The following is a 15,024-nucleotide window of genomic DNA, read 5'->3' on the forward strand; positions in this document are numbered from 1 at the left end:
TGCACTATGTGAAGAAGAACTTCTTTTGTCTGTCCTGAATCTTCCAACATTCAACTTCATTGGCTTTCCACAAGTTCTAGTGTTATATGATATGAGAGGGAGAAAAATGTTTCTATCCACTTTCTCCGTGCCATGCATAATTTATAAACTTCTATCATGTCAACTTTTGCCTTTTCCCTAAACTAAAAAGCCCCAAATGCTGCAACCTTTCCCCACAGAGAAGTTGCTGCATCCCCTTCATTGTTTGGGTTGCTCTTTTCTGAACCTTTTCTAGCTCTACAATATCCTTTCTGAAATGAGGCAACCAGAGCTGTACTAAATGCAGCAGCACTATAGATTTGTATTACTGCGTTATGATCTCGGCAGTTTTATTTTCAGTTCCTTACCTAACGATCCCTAGCATGGAATTTGCCTTTTTGACAGCTGCTGCACACTGGGTTGACATCTTCATCAAGCCAGCTGCATTCCTGGTCAGTCACTGCCAGTTCAGACCACATGAGCGTGTATGTGAAATTAGTATTTTTTGCCCCAGTCTGCATCATTTTACATTTGTTTACATTGAACTGCATTTGCCATTTTACTGCCCGTTCACTCAGTTTGGTGAAGTCTATTTGGAGCTCTTCACAATCCTTTTTGTTTTAACAACCTTGAACAATTTAGTATCATCAGCGAACTTGATCACTTCAGTGCTCACCTGTAACTCTAGATCATTTATGAACAAGTAACAAAGCACAGGTCCCAATACTGATCCTTGGGGAACTCGCTTTCTACATCTCTCCATTGGGAGAACTGTCCATTTAGTCCTACTTTCTGCTTCCTGTTACTTAACCAGTTGCTGATTCACAAGAGGACTTCTCTTTTTCCACCACACCTAAGCTTACTCGGGAGTCTTTGGTGAGGTACCTTGTCAAAAGCTTTTTGAAAGCCCAAGTACACCATCTGCTGCTTCTGTGTCGTCCTTGGCAGTGCTTCCAGATTAAGGACTTGTTGGAAGAACAAGATCTAGAGAATAGAATGCACAGGCCTTGATATGCCCTGTTGTTATGTGCCTTCAAGTCGATTACGACTTATGGCGACCCTATGAATCAGCGACCTCCAAGAGCATTTGTCATGAACCACCCTGTTCAGATCTTGTAAGTTCAGGTCTGTGGCTTCCTTTATGGAACCAATCCATCTCTTGTTTGGCCTTCCTCGTTTTCTTCCCCCTTCCGTTTTTCCCAGCATTACTGTCTTTTCTAGTGAATCATGTCTTCTCATGATGTGTTCAAAGTATGATAATCTGTTTCATCATTTTAGCTTCTAGTGACAGTTCTGGTTTAATTTGTTCTGTCGTTGTTATGTGCCTTCAAGTCGATTACAACTTATGGCAACCCTATGAATCAGCAACCTCCAAGAGCATCTGTCATGAACCACCCTGCTCAGATCTTGTAAGTTCAGGTCTATGGCTTCCTTTATTTGTCTTTTTCGCAGTCCATGGTATGTGCAAAGCTCTCCACCACCACATTTCAAATGAGTTGATTTTTCTCTTATCCGCCTTTTTCACTGTCCAACTTTCACATCCATACATAGTGTAAAATCTTTATTACGGTCCAAGACCAGCGATATAATTACAGATCCTCTGAATATCAGAGTGGAGATAGAATACAATACAGTATCAGTGCAGTGAGAAAGCTAAAAAGCTAAAACTGGGTCCGCATAGTAATCTAGCTAAAACCTTGATCTAATAGACATCGCACTAGGTCCCTCCTGCGAACCATAGCAGCTGCGCAGAATGAGGCGACCTTAGCAGTGATCCGTGATTCTGAATCTGCCATTAAATATTGTAAAATCATAGCTTCTGGGCTCAGAGGAAGATTAGATAAAAGTGGGGAGATGAACTTAAGGCGGAGATCTGAATAAAAAGGGCAGCAAAGTAGTACATGGCTCACTGTCTCCACCGCATCTGCTCCACAGGGGCAAGTTTGATCATAATAATCGACGCCCCTGTATCTACCCTCTATTAGTGCTGAGGGCAAAACATTGAATCGTGCCAGGGTAAAAGCTCTCCTGAGTTTCGGGGTAGATAAACTTGAAATGTAAGTGGCCGAGATACAGTGTCGGAAGGCAGAGCTGGGGTCCCAATCCCGGGGAGCTGGATCCCGGAGAGTTGGGAGAAGAGTATTCGGATGGATGGCAGAGGGAAGGGGGAGGAACTTCCCCCCTTTGGAGCGAAGACGAAACAGAGGAACTGCAAGTGATAAGGTCGCTTAGCAACGGGGAGCCTGAGCCCTCCCTGGACATTCTCACGCCTCCCCCTCTTTCAGGCTCAGAGCAAGAGGGGGAAGAGGGAGGGCTGCTCACAGCCGAAAAGCGGGGAGGCAGTTTACCATCAGCCCCTCCCCTATCCCCCATCCTGGAATCGGAAACTTCAGAAGAGGAGGGGGTGATGCTTCCCCCCTCACCGCGCACACGCAGACAGCTGAAAAGACAGGAGAGAAGGGGGGGAAGGCGGGCAGTACCTGAGGGGCAGTTAAGGAGGAGCGAAAGATTGCGCGCCCGTTTGGCCCCTTCTTAAAGAACAGGCGGGAAGAAGTCCCTTGCTCTGTCAACTTTCTCCCAATGCCGCAGGACCTGTATCCCTGTATTGCTTCATGAGAAAACGCAGTCTTTGTTTGGACATTACCCTAATAAAACACGAATTAACTACAACCGCTGGTCTGGTTCCTGAGTCACATCCTGGGCCTGACATACAGGGATTTACATTAATACTGCATTGCGAATAAGCGGCAACTAGGCTCATGTTGTTCTGATACTCAATATCTTTGAGGCGTTGGATAATTGTTGTTTTAGCGGTCGTATGGCCTAGGGCGCCAATCGCTGGGAGTGAGAAACCGAGAGTTCCGAGTTTGTGAGTCATTACCCGTCGCCATTGAGATTGGAAGGAATCTTCCAAAGTTAATGGGGCCAATCCAGTGGGTAAAAATAGCAGCTTCATCCAGTAGCTAAATTTTAATATCCAAGCGTGGGTCTCAATCAGAAGGGCACCTAATTCCAAGCGTAAGGTCACATTGGGGACACATCTCGGAGCACCCAAAACGGACCTCATAAATTTAGATTGTACCCTCTCCAACAATGCGTAATTGCCTCCACTACAAATTTGGATCCCGTAAAGAAGTTGAGGGAGCACCTTGGCGTTGAATACCTGGACTGCTGCTGGAATGTACTGACCACCCTTTGTATAAAAGAAGGTCGAAGGTCAATAAAGCTCTGGCTGATTTCTGTGCGGTTGCAGCAGACCGGACAAAATGTGCATTCCAAGAACCTAAGGGATGGAATACAATGCCAAGGTAACTGAAGGCGTTGACTGGGTCAATAATAAGGTTGTCAATTTGCCAGCGGTGTTTGTGTCTGCTTTTGGCGAAAACTAAAACCTTGCTTTTCGCATAGTTAATTCTCAAAAGTTCATCCACACAAAAGGAGGCAAGTTCTCTTAAGAGACGACGTAAGCCCACCTGCGTTTGGGATAACAGGGCAATGTCGTCGGCATATAGAAGACATGTTAAGTGTCTCCTTGCCAAGACAGGAGGGTGAGAGTTTACTGCCGACAGGCGTTTTGTCCGCGAGTTTATATAGATATTGAATAGGGAGGGAGCCAACACACAGCCCTGCTTTACTCCCTTAAGGGATGGGATCGGGGCTGACAGATGGCCGGTCCGGTTACATCTTACCCTTATCTGAGTCCTCTCATGCAGACAACGAATTAAGCAGAGCAAACGCCTATCGATGTTTAACTCCGTTAATTTCGTCCACAGTCTCTCCTGGGGTATAGAGTCAAAAGCTGCTTTAAGGTCAATAAAAGCAGTGAAAGGGGCCCCTCCCTTGCGGGAAGAGTATTTTTCAGCCAAATGCTGGAGGACGAGGCCATGGTCCACTGTGGAGCAACTTGATCTGAAGCCTGCCTGTTCAACAGCCAACACTTTCTCATCTTCCATCCAAGAGTTTAGCTTCTCTAAGAGATGGCTTGCGTACAGTTTACTAATGATGCTGAGAAGACTAATTGGTCTATAGTTAGACGGGTCCGTACGTTTGCCTTTCTTGTAGAGGGGAATTACAATGGCCATGCGCCAGTCATCTGGGATGGAGATCGATTGGGTTCTATAGCCGAGAACAGGGCCGCTAGGATTGGAGCTCACCAGTCCAGGTGCTTTTTGAGGAGTTCCGAGGTAATATTATCAACACCAGGCGCCTTGCCTAATTTCAGCTTACCTATAAGTGTGGCCGTCTCGCACACGGGAACCGGTGGCCATTTGGGTAACGTATTAACATCAACCCATGCGGGGCTGACGAGATCATGACCCTTAGCAAATATGCCAGTGAAATATGATTCCCTTTCGCTGGCTGAGATGTGATAATCGATACTCGGGGGAATGGACGGGTGTCTCCCAGCTACCAGCTTCCAAAACTTTCTCGAGTCTTTTAGGCGGGAGGCTTCTATTAAGTTTTTCCAACATTCCTTTTGATGAGATTTTTTTTTGGCTTTAATTAGAGCCTTACAGCGGCTTTTAGTTACCAGATACTCATTGGGGAGAACCGTTAGCTCTGAAGCTCTGTAGCTTCTGTATATGGTCATAAGGGTGCTCTTCAAGGCTACACAGTCCTTGTCAAACCAGGGCTTTGACATCCGCTCTAGAGTGCCTGGCCTCGGCTGAAGGTTGAGAGTTAAGGAATTACTTATAAACCCTACCAGCTGTACAAGCTGTATAAGATGTACAAATAGAAATCGGGGTGGTTTCTTGCAGAAGCCTATTCCTAAAGCCAATACCCTCAGCGGAATATAGGAATTTAGATAGTTTGAGGGCAATGGCAGGGGTCCATCTGATACGGGTATTTCCCTTATCAGCCACAAGTTTAGGGGCGGGAGCACGTGTGAGTAGTAACCTATTGTGACCCAACTTAAAGGAACAAATCAATGGGAGATGGTCACTTTCGTCCCTTACTCCTATTGAACACCTTGAGACTTTCTCCACCAAATTGGGGGAGATCACTAAATAGTCGAAAGTAGACGCCCCATGGCATGAGACGTAGGTGAATTCACCATGCAGGTCTCTCATCACGCCACCATTTAGAATGGCCAGATCGCAAGCATAGGTCATCTGAAGGAGACAAAGGCCAGCAAGATTGCAGCCTTTGTCCTTGGAGTGTCTACTCGAGCAAAAGGGGGGCAGATAAATTGCTGGAGGGACTAGATGAAAGTGATTATATAAAGCTTCATCATTAGCACCTGTCCTGGCATTTAGATCCCCACCCAGAATAACATAAGCTTAGGGAAACTTAGCATCTGTCATGAACCACCCTGTTCAGATCTTGTAAGTTCAGGTCTGTGGCTTCCTTTATGGAACCAATCCATCTCTTGTTTGGCCTTCCTCGTTTTCTTCTCCCTTCTGTTTTTCCCAGCATTACTGTCTTTTCTAGTGAATCATGTCTTCTCATGATGTGTTCAAAGTATGATAATCTGTTTCATCATTTTAGCTTCTAGTGACAGTTCTGGTTTAATTTGTTCTAACACCTAATTACTTGTCTTTTTCGCAGTCCATGGTATATGCAGAGCTCTCCACCACCACATTTCAAATGAGTTGATTTTTCTCTTATCCGCCTTTTTCACTGTCCAACTTTCACATCCCTACATAGAGATCAGGAATACCATGGTCTGAATGATCCTGACTTTGGTGTTCAGTGATACATCATTGCATTTGAGGACCTTTGCTAGTTCTGTCACAGCTACGCTACCCAGCCCTAGCCTTCTTCTGATGTCTTGACTATTGTCTCCATTTTGGTTAATGACTGTGCCGAGGTATTGATAATCCTTGACAAGTTCAATGTCCTCATTGTCAACTTTAAAGTTACATAAATCTTCTGTTGTCATTACTTTAGTCTTTTTGACATTCAGTTATGGCAGATGCTGCACTGGACTCAGTCGAGTGTGGTGTCTGGGCCCTACCATAGCTCGGGTGCTATATTGTTGCACAACTGGAATGTGGACACACCTTCTGGGCAAATGTTGTTCGCTTTTCAGAGGGCTCCTTTAAAGCAGGGGTAGCCAACATGGTGCCTTCCAGATGTTTTGGACTACAACTCTCATCAGCCCCCCCCCCAGCATGGCCAGTGGTGAAGGATGATGGGAGTTATAGTCCAAAACATCTGGAGGGCATTATGTTGGCTACCCCTGCTCTAAATGATATATTGATAGACAGGGAAGATGAAACAGGCCTGCATGGCATAGAGCCCATGTTTCCTCCAAAGGCTAGTCTTAGTTAGCAAACAAGGTCACTATCTCCCAGTCTGGCAGAATGACACTTATTCCTGTCAGAGGACACCTTCAGGCATTTTTGACAGCCTAGGAGGCTTTGACCAGGCCTTGAGTGCTCAGCTTGGTCAGGCACAGCTATTCCATTGAGTTTGTTTCCACACCAAGAAGTATTATTATTATTATTATTATTTATTTATTACCCCGCCTTTTTTCCAAAACTGGAACTCAGGGCGGCTTACAAATAAAAACTACACATAGGTAAAAAACATACAAAAATATACAATTAAAATAGAATTAAACTATTCGTAACATTAAATCCATGAAACATACACTTAAATACTAAGACAATTTAAAACATTAAGAATAGGACCATAGAACAATACAACAGACCTTATGAGGTCCTATCTTAAACATCTTCTAGTCCAAAACCTGTCGGAATAAAAAAGTCTTTGCCTGCCGACGGAAGGATAGCAAGGAAGGGGCCATTCGTGCTTCCCTAGGAAGACAGTTCCAGAACCTGGGGGCAGCCACCGAGAAGGCCCTATCTCGCGTCCCCACCAATCGCGCTTGCGAAGGTGTTGGGACTGAGAGAAGGGCCTCTCCTGAGGATCTCAGCGCCCGGGCAGGCTCATATGGGGAGATACGGTCTGACAAATAGCCTGGACCTAGGCCGTATAGAGCTTTATAGGTCAAAACCAGCACTTTGAATTGTGACCGGAAACAAACTGGCAGCCAGTGGAGCTGTCGCAACAAGGGGGTTGTATGGTCCCTGTAACCAACTCCAGTTAGCACTCTGGCTGCAGCTCTTTGTACCAGTTTAAGTTTCCGAACAGTCTTCAAAGGCAGCCCCACATAGAGCGCATTACAGTAATCTAAACTGGATGTAGGGTGTCTCCTCAGTGTCATCAGATAAAAACCTCACATTGTGAGAGAGGCTGCAGATCATCTCAAGGAAGTTGGAGCAATACTTGGTCCCAATTCTGAGGTTTCAGGAAGTCTACTCTTATTTTCCTTGTCGGTGCCTCATCTTGGGCATGAAATACATCAGGAAATGTGGCATCTCGTAGATTCAGCATGGACACCTTGGCGTGTATTCTAGTGGCATCGTGTCTCGGGGATTTCTTAGTTTACATTGATTTCATACCTCCACTCACCTACACCCATAGACGGTTCCTAGAGTGCACATTTCCAATTCAAGGCATTGCCCTTTGAATTGGGTGTTTACAGAACGCCTGTTCACCAAGGTGACGGTGTCATTGATAGCACACTTCTACCTTCAGGGGGTACATCTGTATACCTAAATGGATGATTTCTTGCACTGGAGTTCATAGAGAAGGTATTGTTACAAGGACTCAGCTTGAGCCCTGAAAAGGCAAACCTCTACCCTTTCTTGAATCTGGCTCTTACAGGCCACAGAAGACTAGGGGCACGTTGCTCCATAAGGTTCTTCAGGGGAGTTACTCTAAACAGTCTGCCAGTAGTTCAACGTTTCCCTTCGTGGAGCCTGCATCTAGTGCTGAAGATATATTTGGGCATCCTTTGAGCTTGTTGGTCTCTGCATCTCAATGTTTTGTTGTTCCAAGCCCATTTTTTGGGAGGGGGAGATCACTTCTGCACTCAGTTGGACTCCTTGTTTGTCAAGGACCACCTTTGTATTTTTACCCTGCATGCAATTATCCTGTATCCACCTTCTCTCTGAATGTCAGCTTGGCCTTTCATAGATCCAAGGAACTGGTCTTTCCCCCATTCTGTTCTAATCCCTCTGTCATACTTAAAATTTATCTTTGTGGAACTAAACCCTATCCCAAATAATACTCCATTTGTCTCCTTTCACTGTACTTCATTCAGCGAAAAGGTCAACAGGTCCACCTTAGCATATTGGTTGTGTGCTTGCATAGCCAAAGCCTATGAGACCAAGTCGCTTCCCCCAGCCTCTGGATGTTTTGGCTCATCCACCAGAGCAGTGTGGCTGCTTCAGTAGCTTTCTCTTCAAATGCCCTTCTTGAGGACATAGGTGGAGCTGCCACCTGGACCGCTACCAACACCTTCACCAAACAGTACAAAACTCACCATTATGCCTCAGCAGAGGTGGGCGGGTGCTTCAGCAAATGCCCCTCCTTCCTACAGCAATTACCTCTTCAAAAAATTCCCTGCCCAATTTGATTGAGCTTTGGCAAGTCCCTTTGTGTTCTGGATGCCTCCTGCATACCACCCAGAGAATGGACGATTGGCTGCTTCCCCCAAGTGATCCTTTTGGGAGGGCATGCAGGAGGTATCCAGCCTCACAGTTTTTAACAGATGGGGACACATACACTTGAGGCCTCATAAGTTGCATTGATGCCATGCCAGCTTAGAGGGGGTTCTTCTCAGTGTGTTCAGGTTCTTTTGTCCTCTTACTTGACTTGCTCCGTCTGCTTTGTCTTTGGCTCGGATGCAGTCTGAATTGAAGGTGGAGACATAGGAGCTGGCTGTCTATTCAGTTTGTACACCATGACCCTGCGTGTACCAGGTGATGGGGGCTGTTAGCCCACTGTGTTCTGGAAGCCTCCTGCATGCCCCCTAGAAGTACTGTGGTAAATGACCAACAATCAGATCTCAATCATAAAACAACTTGCCCTCCTCCTCCCTTCTAGATCCGGAATATTCTGAAGCAAGGCATTGAAACTCCAGAGGACCAGAATGACTTGCGCAAGATGCAGCTGCGGGAACTAGCCCGACTCAATGGGACACTGCGTGAAGATGACAACAGGTGTGTATTGGTCAGCCTCCTGTTTTGCACTGGGGGAAGGAGCTTGACTCAGTTACCAGCCTCTTCTAATTCCTTTCCCTGTTTAGGATTCTGCGTCCATGGCAAAATACAGAGACTCGCAGCATCACAAACACCACTGTGTGCACCAAGTGTGGAGGGGCTGGCCACATTGCATCAGACTGCAAGTTTGCCCGGTAAGCCTCAACTGGGGTGGCCTGAGATAACATTGTTTATGCTGAAGAACAAGGAGCAGCGTACCTTACCTGTTTCATAAGGTGTGACCATCTGCATAGTCTGACTTTCTTCACACATGTCCTCTGAAGTGTGAAGATCTAATGGGGTGATGCCTGAAATGGTTTCCAGTAGATTACTTAGAAGTGAACCTGCCCATAATTGGGCAAGAGTGGCAGGTGTTTTCCCCTAACTGTGGCCACTCCTTTTTCTTTGCATGTGTTTAAACTTAAAGGGTGGTTGTCCAAGACAGGGCTTGAGTGTTTTCGATATTGCAACTGGGGTATCAACATCTGTCTGGCACAGAGCAGGCTGTACCTGATTTTATGCTTTCAGACCCGGGGACCCCCAGTCAGCACAGGATAAAGCACGGATGGACAAAGAATACCTCTCTCTGATGGCTGAGTTGGGAGAAGCTCCTGTACCAGCATCGGTGGGGTCATCTTCAGGACCTTCCAACCCACCCCTGCCAAGTGGTCCAAGACCATCAGGGCCAGGGAACAACCAGCCGCCTCCTGTGAGTAACAAGCATCTTTCAGACTTGCAAGGTCTTGGTCAGGGCAAAATTGGGAGTAGACTTTTCATGTGTTTTGAAAGAGAATAATAGGATTGGACTTAGCCAGTGTCATTGGTAGGATGCCAGTAGAACAGTTGGTTCTGGCCCAGGACTTCGGGCACCCTTGAATTTTGATATGGCTGCAGAGATACATTTGCAAACATTTGAGCAATGCTTATTGAAATCTCAGAATCCAGAGGGGAAATGAGCATCATTTTCATAGGAAGAGGGTAAGTTTTTGATGCTTTGCAGTGACCAAATTTAACTTTCTGGTGGGAAACTTAACGTCTACTAGTGCAGAATGTATATGGCCTGTGGTCTTCCTTATTTGTTTCTACTTGGAATAACACATCATACTCTCTCCCCTCTCTTTTCTTAGAACCGCCCACCGTGGATGAACTCAGGCCCCTCTGAAAACAGGCCCTTCCATAGCATGCATGGTGGTGGGGGAGGAGGGGGAGGAGGAGGGCCTGCAGGACCTGGTGGCCCTCACAGTTTCCCTCACCCCATGTCAAATATGGGAGGACACGGGGGTCACCCAATGCAGCACAACCCCAATGGTCCTCCACCTTGGATGCAGCCTCACAATCCACCAATGAACCAGGGGCCACATCCTCATGGTCCCCCAGGGCCCCACCACATGGGTGAGTACAATCCAGAACATCGTGGAGAGCCTGCTAAGGAAGCGGGGTGGGCGGTCCTGGCTTGCTCATGGCCTCGGTGGTTTTTTGAATGAAGGGTTAGCCACAGGGCAACCTCGTAGGCTAATTGGCCTCAGCCTTCCACAGCCAGGTCTGCTTGTCTTTGCTTGTGGCCGACTTTGTAACGAGGCCCCAGGCTGGCGGGGATAGTTCCAACTGTTGCTAAAGCTACAGTCTCTCATTCCCTTAAGATCAGTACCTGGGCAATGCGCCAGTGGGCTCTGGGGTCTATCGCCTCCAAGGAAAAGGTGAGTAACCAATTTGTTTCTTTCTCAAACTGAAGGCTGTCATGGGGAGGAGGGGGGGCACAAAGAGTGTATATTCCTGTGTTCTGCTTAATGGCCTGCCTGGCTCTCTGGCCTTACAGGTATGATGCCGCCTCCGATGGGTATGATGCCCCCTCCACCCCCTCCGCCCAGTGGTCAGCCTCCCCCACCTCCCTCTGGTCCTCTCCCCCCATGGCAGCAACAGCAGCAGCAGCAGCCTCCACCCCCGCCTCCCAGCAGCAGTACTCCCTTGCCATGGCAGCAAAGTGAGTAAGAGCACTTCTTTTAATTTTGCACCTCTGTGACCTGCTGCTGGGCAAGCGCAAAGCGCATTAGTGGCCACTGGCCAGTCCCTTCCTCCCTCCCTCTCTGACTGCACTTGCGAGGCGGAATTGGCATAGCCTTCAGCACGAACTGCAAGAACCCCCCTTTTGTGATTTGCAGCAACGCGCTTATTTGAGCCTGACTCTGCGGCGTGTTCCGCAGCGTTTCACCCTCGCTTTCTTGGGGAAGTTGGCAGAAAAGCTGGCATCTGTTGGTCAGGATGGAAGCTCCTTGGTCTCATAGTAGGGCTGGAGCATTCTCCCTGGCCGGCCCGTGGGTTGCTTATTCATGGGCTGGGCCTCTTTCCTCTTTAGGACGTTCCCTGCTCGATGGGATGGGGGTGGCAGCTTGGCTCTGAGCTCTTGGGGTGACCCCGTGTTTTAAATCCTAGATACGACGACCACCACCAGCACGAGCGCTGGCACCGGGGCCCTCCCTCCATGGCAGCAGCAGGGAGCAGCAGTGGCGGCGGCAACTTCTACGGGGGGCCCGCAGATGCAAGGCAGCCCCTCCATGGTGCCTTTGCCTCCAGGGGTCCAGCCTCCGCTGCCGCCCGGGGCCCCGCCTCCGCCCCCGCCCCCGCCCCCTGGCTCCGCGGGCATGATGTACGCCCCTCCCCCTCCTCCACCTCCCATGGACCCTTCTAATTTTGTCACCATGATGGGGGTGGGGGTGCCAGCCTTGCCACCGTTTGGCATGCCCCCTGCTCCCCCACCACCCCCACCACAGAACTGAAGAATGGCTTTTCTATACAGTTTTTCTTGCCAATATGGAGCCAGGAATTGGAGGGGAGGCTTGTGAAGCCCAGCCGGGAACACATGAGGATGGCATCCTCTCCCCACGCCGTATTGTACTCTGTACTTAGAGAGGTGTGTGACTCTTGTCAGATTCCGTTTTTGATTGACTGGCCGGTGCACTTCCCCATCAGGATGCTAGTGCTGAGTCTCCGCTCAGAAGTGAGGACTGTCCCACCATTCGGCAGTGAGTAAGAAGAGCTTCTCTCCATAGGAAACTGCCAGGTCTAGCTGTGGTGGTGGCAAGGCCCTCCTGTGATTTGATGCTGCTCTGTCTACCTTGCCCCCTGGGGTGGAACTAGTGGCTTTTGTTAATTTTAAGTTCTTTTTTCCAGACTTAGATTTTTTAACCTCATCTCAGAGGCGCCAGTTTTCCATGGCCATATGCATCTCCATCACAAACAAATCTTGTCAGTAAGAGTTGAAAAAGCAAATGGATTATTTCTGTAGACTGGGAAGTTGCATGCACCAGAGTTGTTTTGGGGGTTGCCAGCTCCCCCCCCCCAAGTTTTCCATAGCAGAGGAAAAGTAGACTTCACATGGTGGGCCTTCCTTGGAAACTAGGGGCTTTAAGCCCTCTCCCTTAGTCCCATTGAGTAGTTAAATTGGGAGGGCATCTTCATCTGTTTTGAAGTCCATTCTTATCTTGTCCATCTGCCTAGAAACTCCTTTCTTTGTTTTACATGCCTTTTGTGGTTTGGGGTGGCCTGACCCCCAAATTGAATGATTTTTGTTGACAATGATGTGTGTGTACAATGCTTCATTCGATCTCCTGTAACCATTTTCTTAATTGCTTTTTGTGTAAGAATAAAACTGCAGTAACGGGGAGGTTCCAATTAAATGCAGCTTTTAAAATAGGTCTTGTGCATCCTTTCATTTAAGGGGGTGGCAGAGGATTTTGTTACTGTTGTCTCCTGCCAGTAGGTGGGGGCCAAGTCCGCAACATGTGCTGAGAGGATGCTAGTTGCATTGGGGACTGTTCTGAGGCCAAAGTTTGACCCTACTTGGTGTCATCAATGCCTCCGGTCTGCCGTGTGCCCTCCTGCACTGTAAGTAGGCACAGTTCCTTCATGCCTGTTCTTCCCAGTTTTATTTTATTTATTAATTACATTTCTAAACCGCCCTATAGCAACAGCTCTCAGGGCGGTGTACAACAAGATAAAACCACATATTTAAAATACGAGCAGGTGTGGATTGCGCCATACAATAAAAACATATTTAAAACAAACTAAAATAAAAATTACAAATTACAATTAAATTTAAATTAAAATTAAAATAGCTTAAAATGCCTGGGCAAAGAGGTGGGTTTTTACCTGGCGCCGAAAGGATGACAAAGAAGGTGCCAGGTGTATCTCATCTGGGAGGGCATTCCATAGTTCAGGGGCCACCACTGAAAAGGCCCTAGATCTAATTACTGTTCTCCGGGCCTCCCTATGAGTTGGGACCCGGAGAAGGGCCCTAGACGTCGAACGGAGTGAATGGGTAGGTACATAGCGAGAGAGGCGTTCCATCAGATATTGCGGTCCAATGCCGTTAAGGGCTTTATAGGTGTCAGGCCCAGGATGTGACTCAGGAACCAGACCAACGGCTGTAGTTAATTCGTGTTTTATTAGGGTAATGTCCAAACAAAGACTGCGTTTTCTCATGAAGCAATACAGGGATACAGGTCCTGCGGCATTGGGAGAAAGTTGACAGAGCAAGGGACTTCTTCCCGCCTGTTCTTTAAGAAGGGGCCAAACGGGCGCGCAATCTTTCGCTCCTCCTTAACTGCCCCTCAGGTACTGCCCGCCTTCCCCCCCTTCTCTCCTGTCTTTTCAGCTGTCTGCGTGTGAGGGGGGAAGCATCACCCCCTCCTCTTCTGAAGTTTCCGATTCCAGGATGGGGGATAGGGGAGGGGCTGATGGTAAACTGCCTCCCCGCTTTTCGGCTGTGAGCAGCCCTCCCTCTTCCCCCTCTTGCTCTGAGCCTGAAAGAGGGGGAGGCGTGAGAAGTCCAGGGAGGGCTCAGGCTCCCCGTTGCTAAGCGACCTTATCACTGGCAGTTCCTCTGTTTCGTCTTCGCTCCAAAGGGGGGAAGTTCCTCCCCCTTCCCTCTGCCATCCATCCGAATACTCTTCTCCCAACTCTCCGGGATCCAGCTCCCCGGGATTGGGACCCCAGCTCTGCCTTCCGACAATAGGTAAGAACCAACACTTTGAATCTGGCCCGGAAACATATTAGAAGCCAGTGCAGTTGGGCCAGAATAGGTGTTATGTGGTCAAATTTCTTCATCCCAGTAAGAACTCTGGCCGCAGCATTCTGCACTAGCTGAAGTTTCCGAATCGTCTTCAAAGGTAACCCTACGTAGAGAGCATTACAGTAGTCCAATCTAGAGGTTACCAGAGCGTGAATAACTGAGGCGAGGTTCTCCCTGTCCGTAGTTGGGCTACCAGCCGAAGCTGGTAGAACGCATTCCGTGCCACCGAAGTTACCTGGGCCTCAAGTGACAGGAGCAGATCTAATAAGACCCCCAAACTACAGACCTGCTCCTTTAGGGGGAGTGTAACCCCATCTAGGGCAGGTCTGACGTCAACCATCTGGGCAGAGGGCCCCTCTACCAACAGCATCTCAGTCTTGTCAGGATTGAGTTTCAGTTTGTTAGCTCTCATCCAGTCCATTATCGCTGCCAGGCAGCGGTTTAGTACATTAACAGCCTCACCTGAAGAAGATGAAAAGGAGAAATAGAAATAGTTTCTGTTGCTGCCCACCAGTAGAGGCATGTGGACTGTCTGGCCAGTTTTTTTGTTTTTGATCTGCCTGAACGTGTTGAAATACATTTCCCTCTCCTAGTATGGATTGCATTTTCTCCAAAAAGAGTTCTGGCATTTGATATTGAGCCCTTTTGGCTGCTGGTTAATGACTGCCAGTGGCTGGTGTGTCTGTAGCTTCTGTGGCAAGTGGGGTGCTGTCGTGGGGGGCACTAGCAATCCACTCTGCTCCTGCTTTGGTGGCTTGGGGGAGTGGAAGCCTGTGCTTTTCACAATATGGAGTGTCCAGTATATTTAGTTTCTACTCAGGCAATTTGCAGTTGGCGCCTTTGTGCACTATCTGGATACAAAAGCTCTCTGAGCAAGAACAT

The 15,024-nt window shown here is 48.0% G+C and overlaps 1 protein-coding gene across 6 annotated transcripts in view; it reads left to right on the forward strand.

The window, feature by feature from the left end:
• Positions 1–12,764, forward strand: part of SF1 (splicing factor 1) — a 34,687-nt gene extending 21,923 nt beyond the window's left edge. Inside the window, exons 7-13 of one of the 6 annotated variants that reach the window (XM_061606750.1) lie at positions 8,920–9,035; positions 9,122–9,229; positions 9,603–9,783; positions 10,202–10,466; positions 10,715–10,771; positions 10,891–11,055; positions 11,505–12,764. In XM_061606750.1, the coding sequence (XP_061462734.1) occupies positions 8,920–9,035; positions 9,122–9,229; positions 9,603–9,783; positions 10,202–10,466; positions 10,715–10,771; positions 10,891–11,055; positions 11,505–11,848 (1,236 nt within the window). In that variant the 3' untranslated portion in view covers positions 11,849–12,764. Of the gene's footprint in view, positions 1–8,919; positions 9,036–9,121; positions 9,230–9,602; positions 9,784–10,201; positions 10,467–10,714; positions 10,772–10,890; positions 11,060–11,504 lie in introns of all 6 variants that reach the window. The other 5 variants (XM_061606751.1, XM_061606752.1, XM_061606755.1 and 2 more) reach the window with 5 other exon arrangements.
• The last annotated feature ends 2,260 nt before the right edge of the window (positions 12,765–15,024 follow it).

This window comes from Rhineura floridana, chromosome 22 (assembly GCF_030035675.1).
Source record: "Rhineura floridana isolate rRhiFlo1 chromosome 22, rRhiFlo1.hap2, whole genome shotgun sequence".
Taxonomy (NCBI): Eukaryota; Metazoa; Chordata; class Lepidosauria; order Squamata; family Rhineuridae; genus Rhineura; species Rhineura floridana.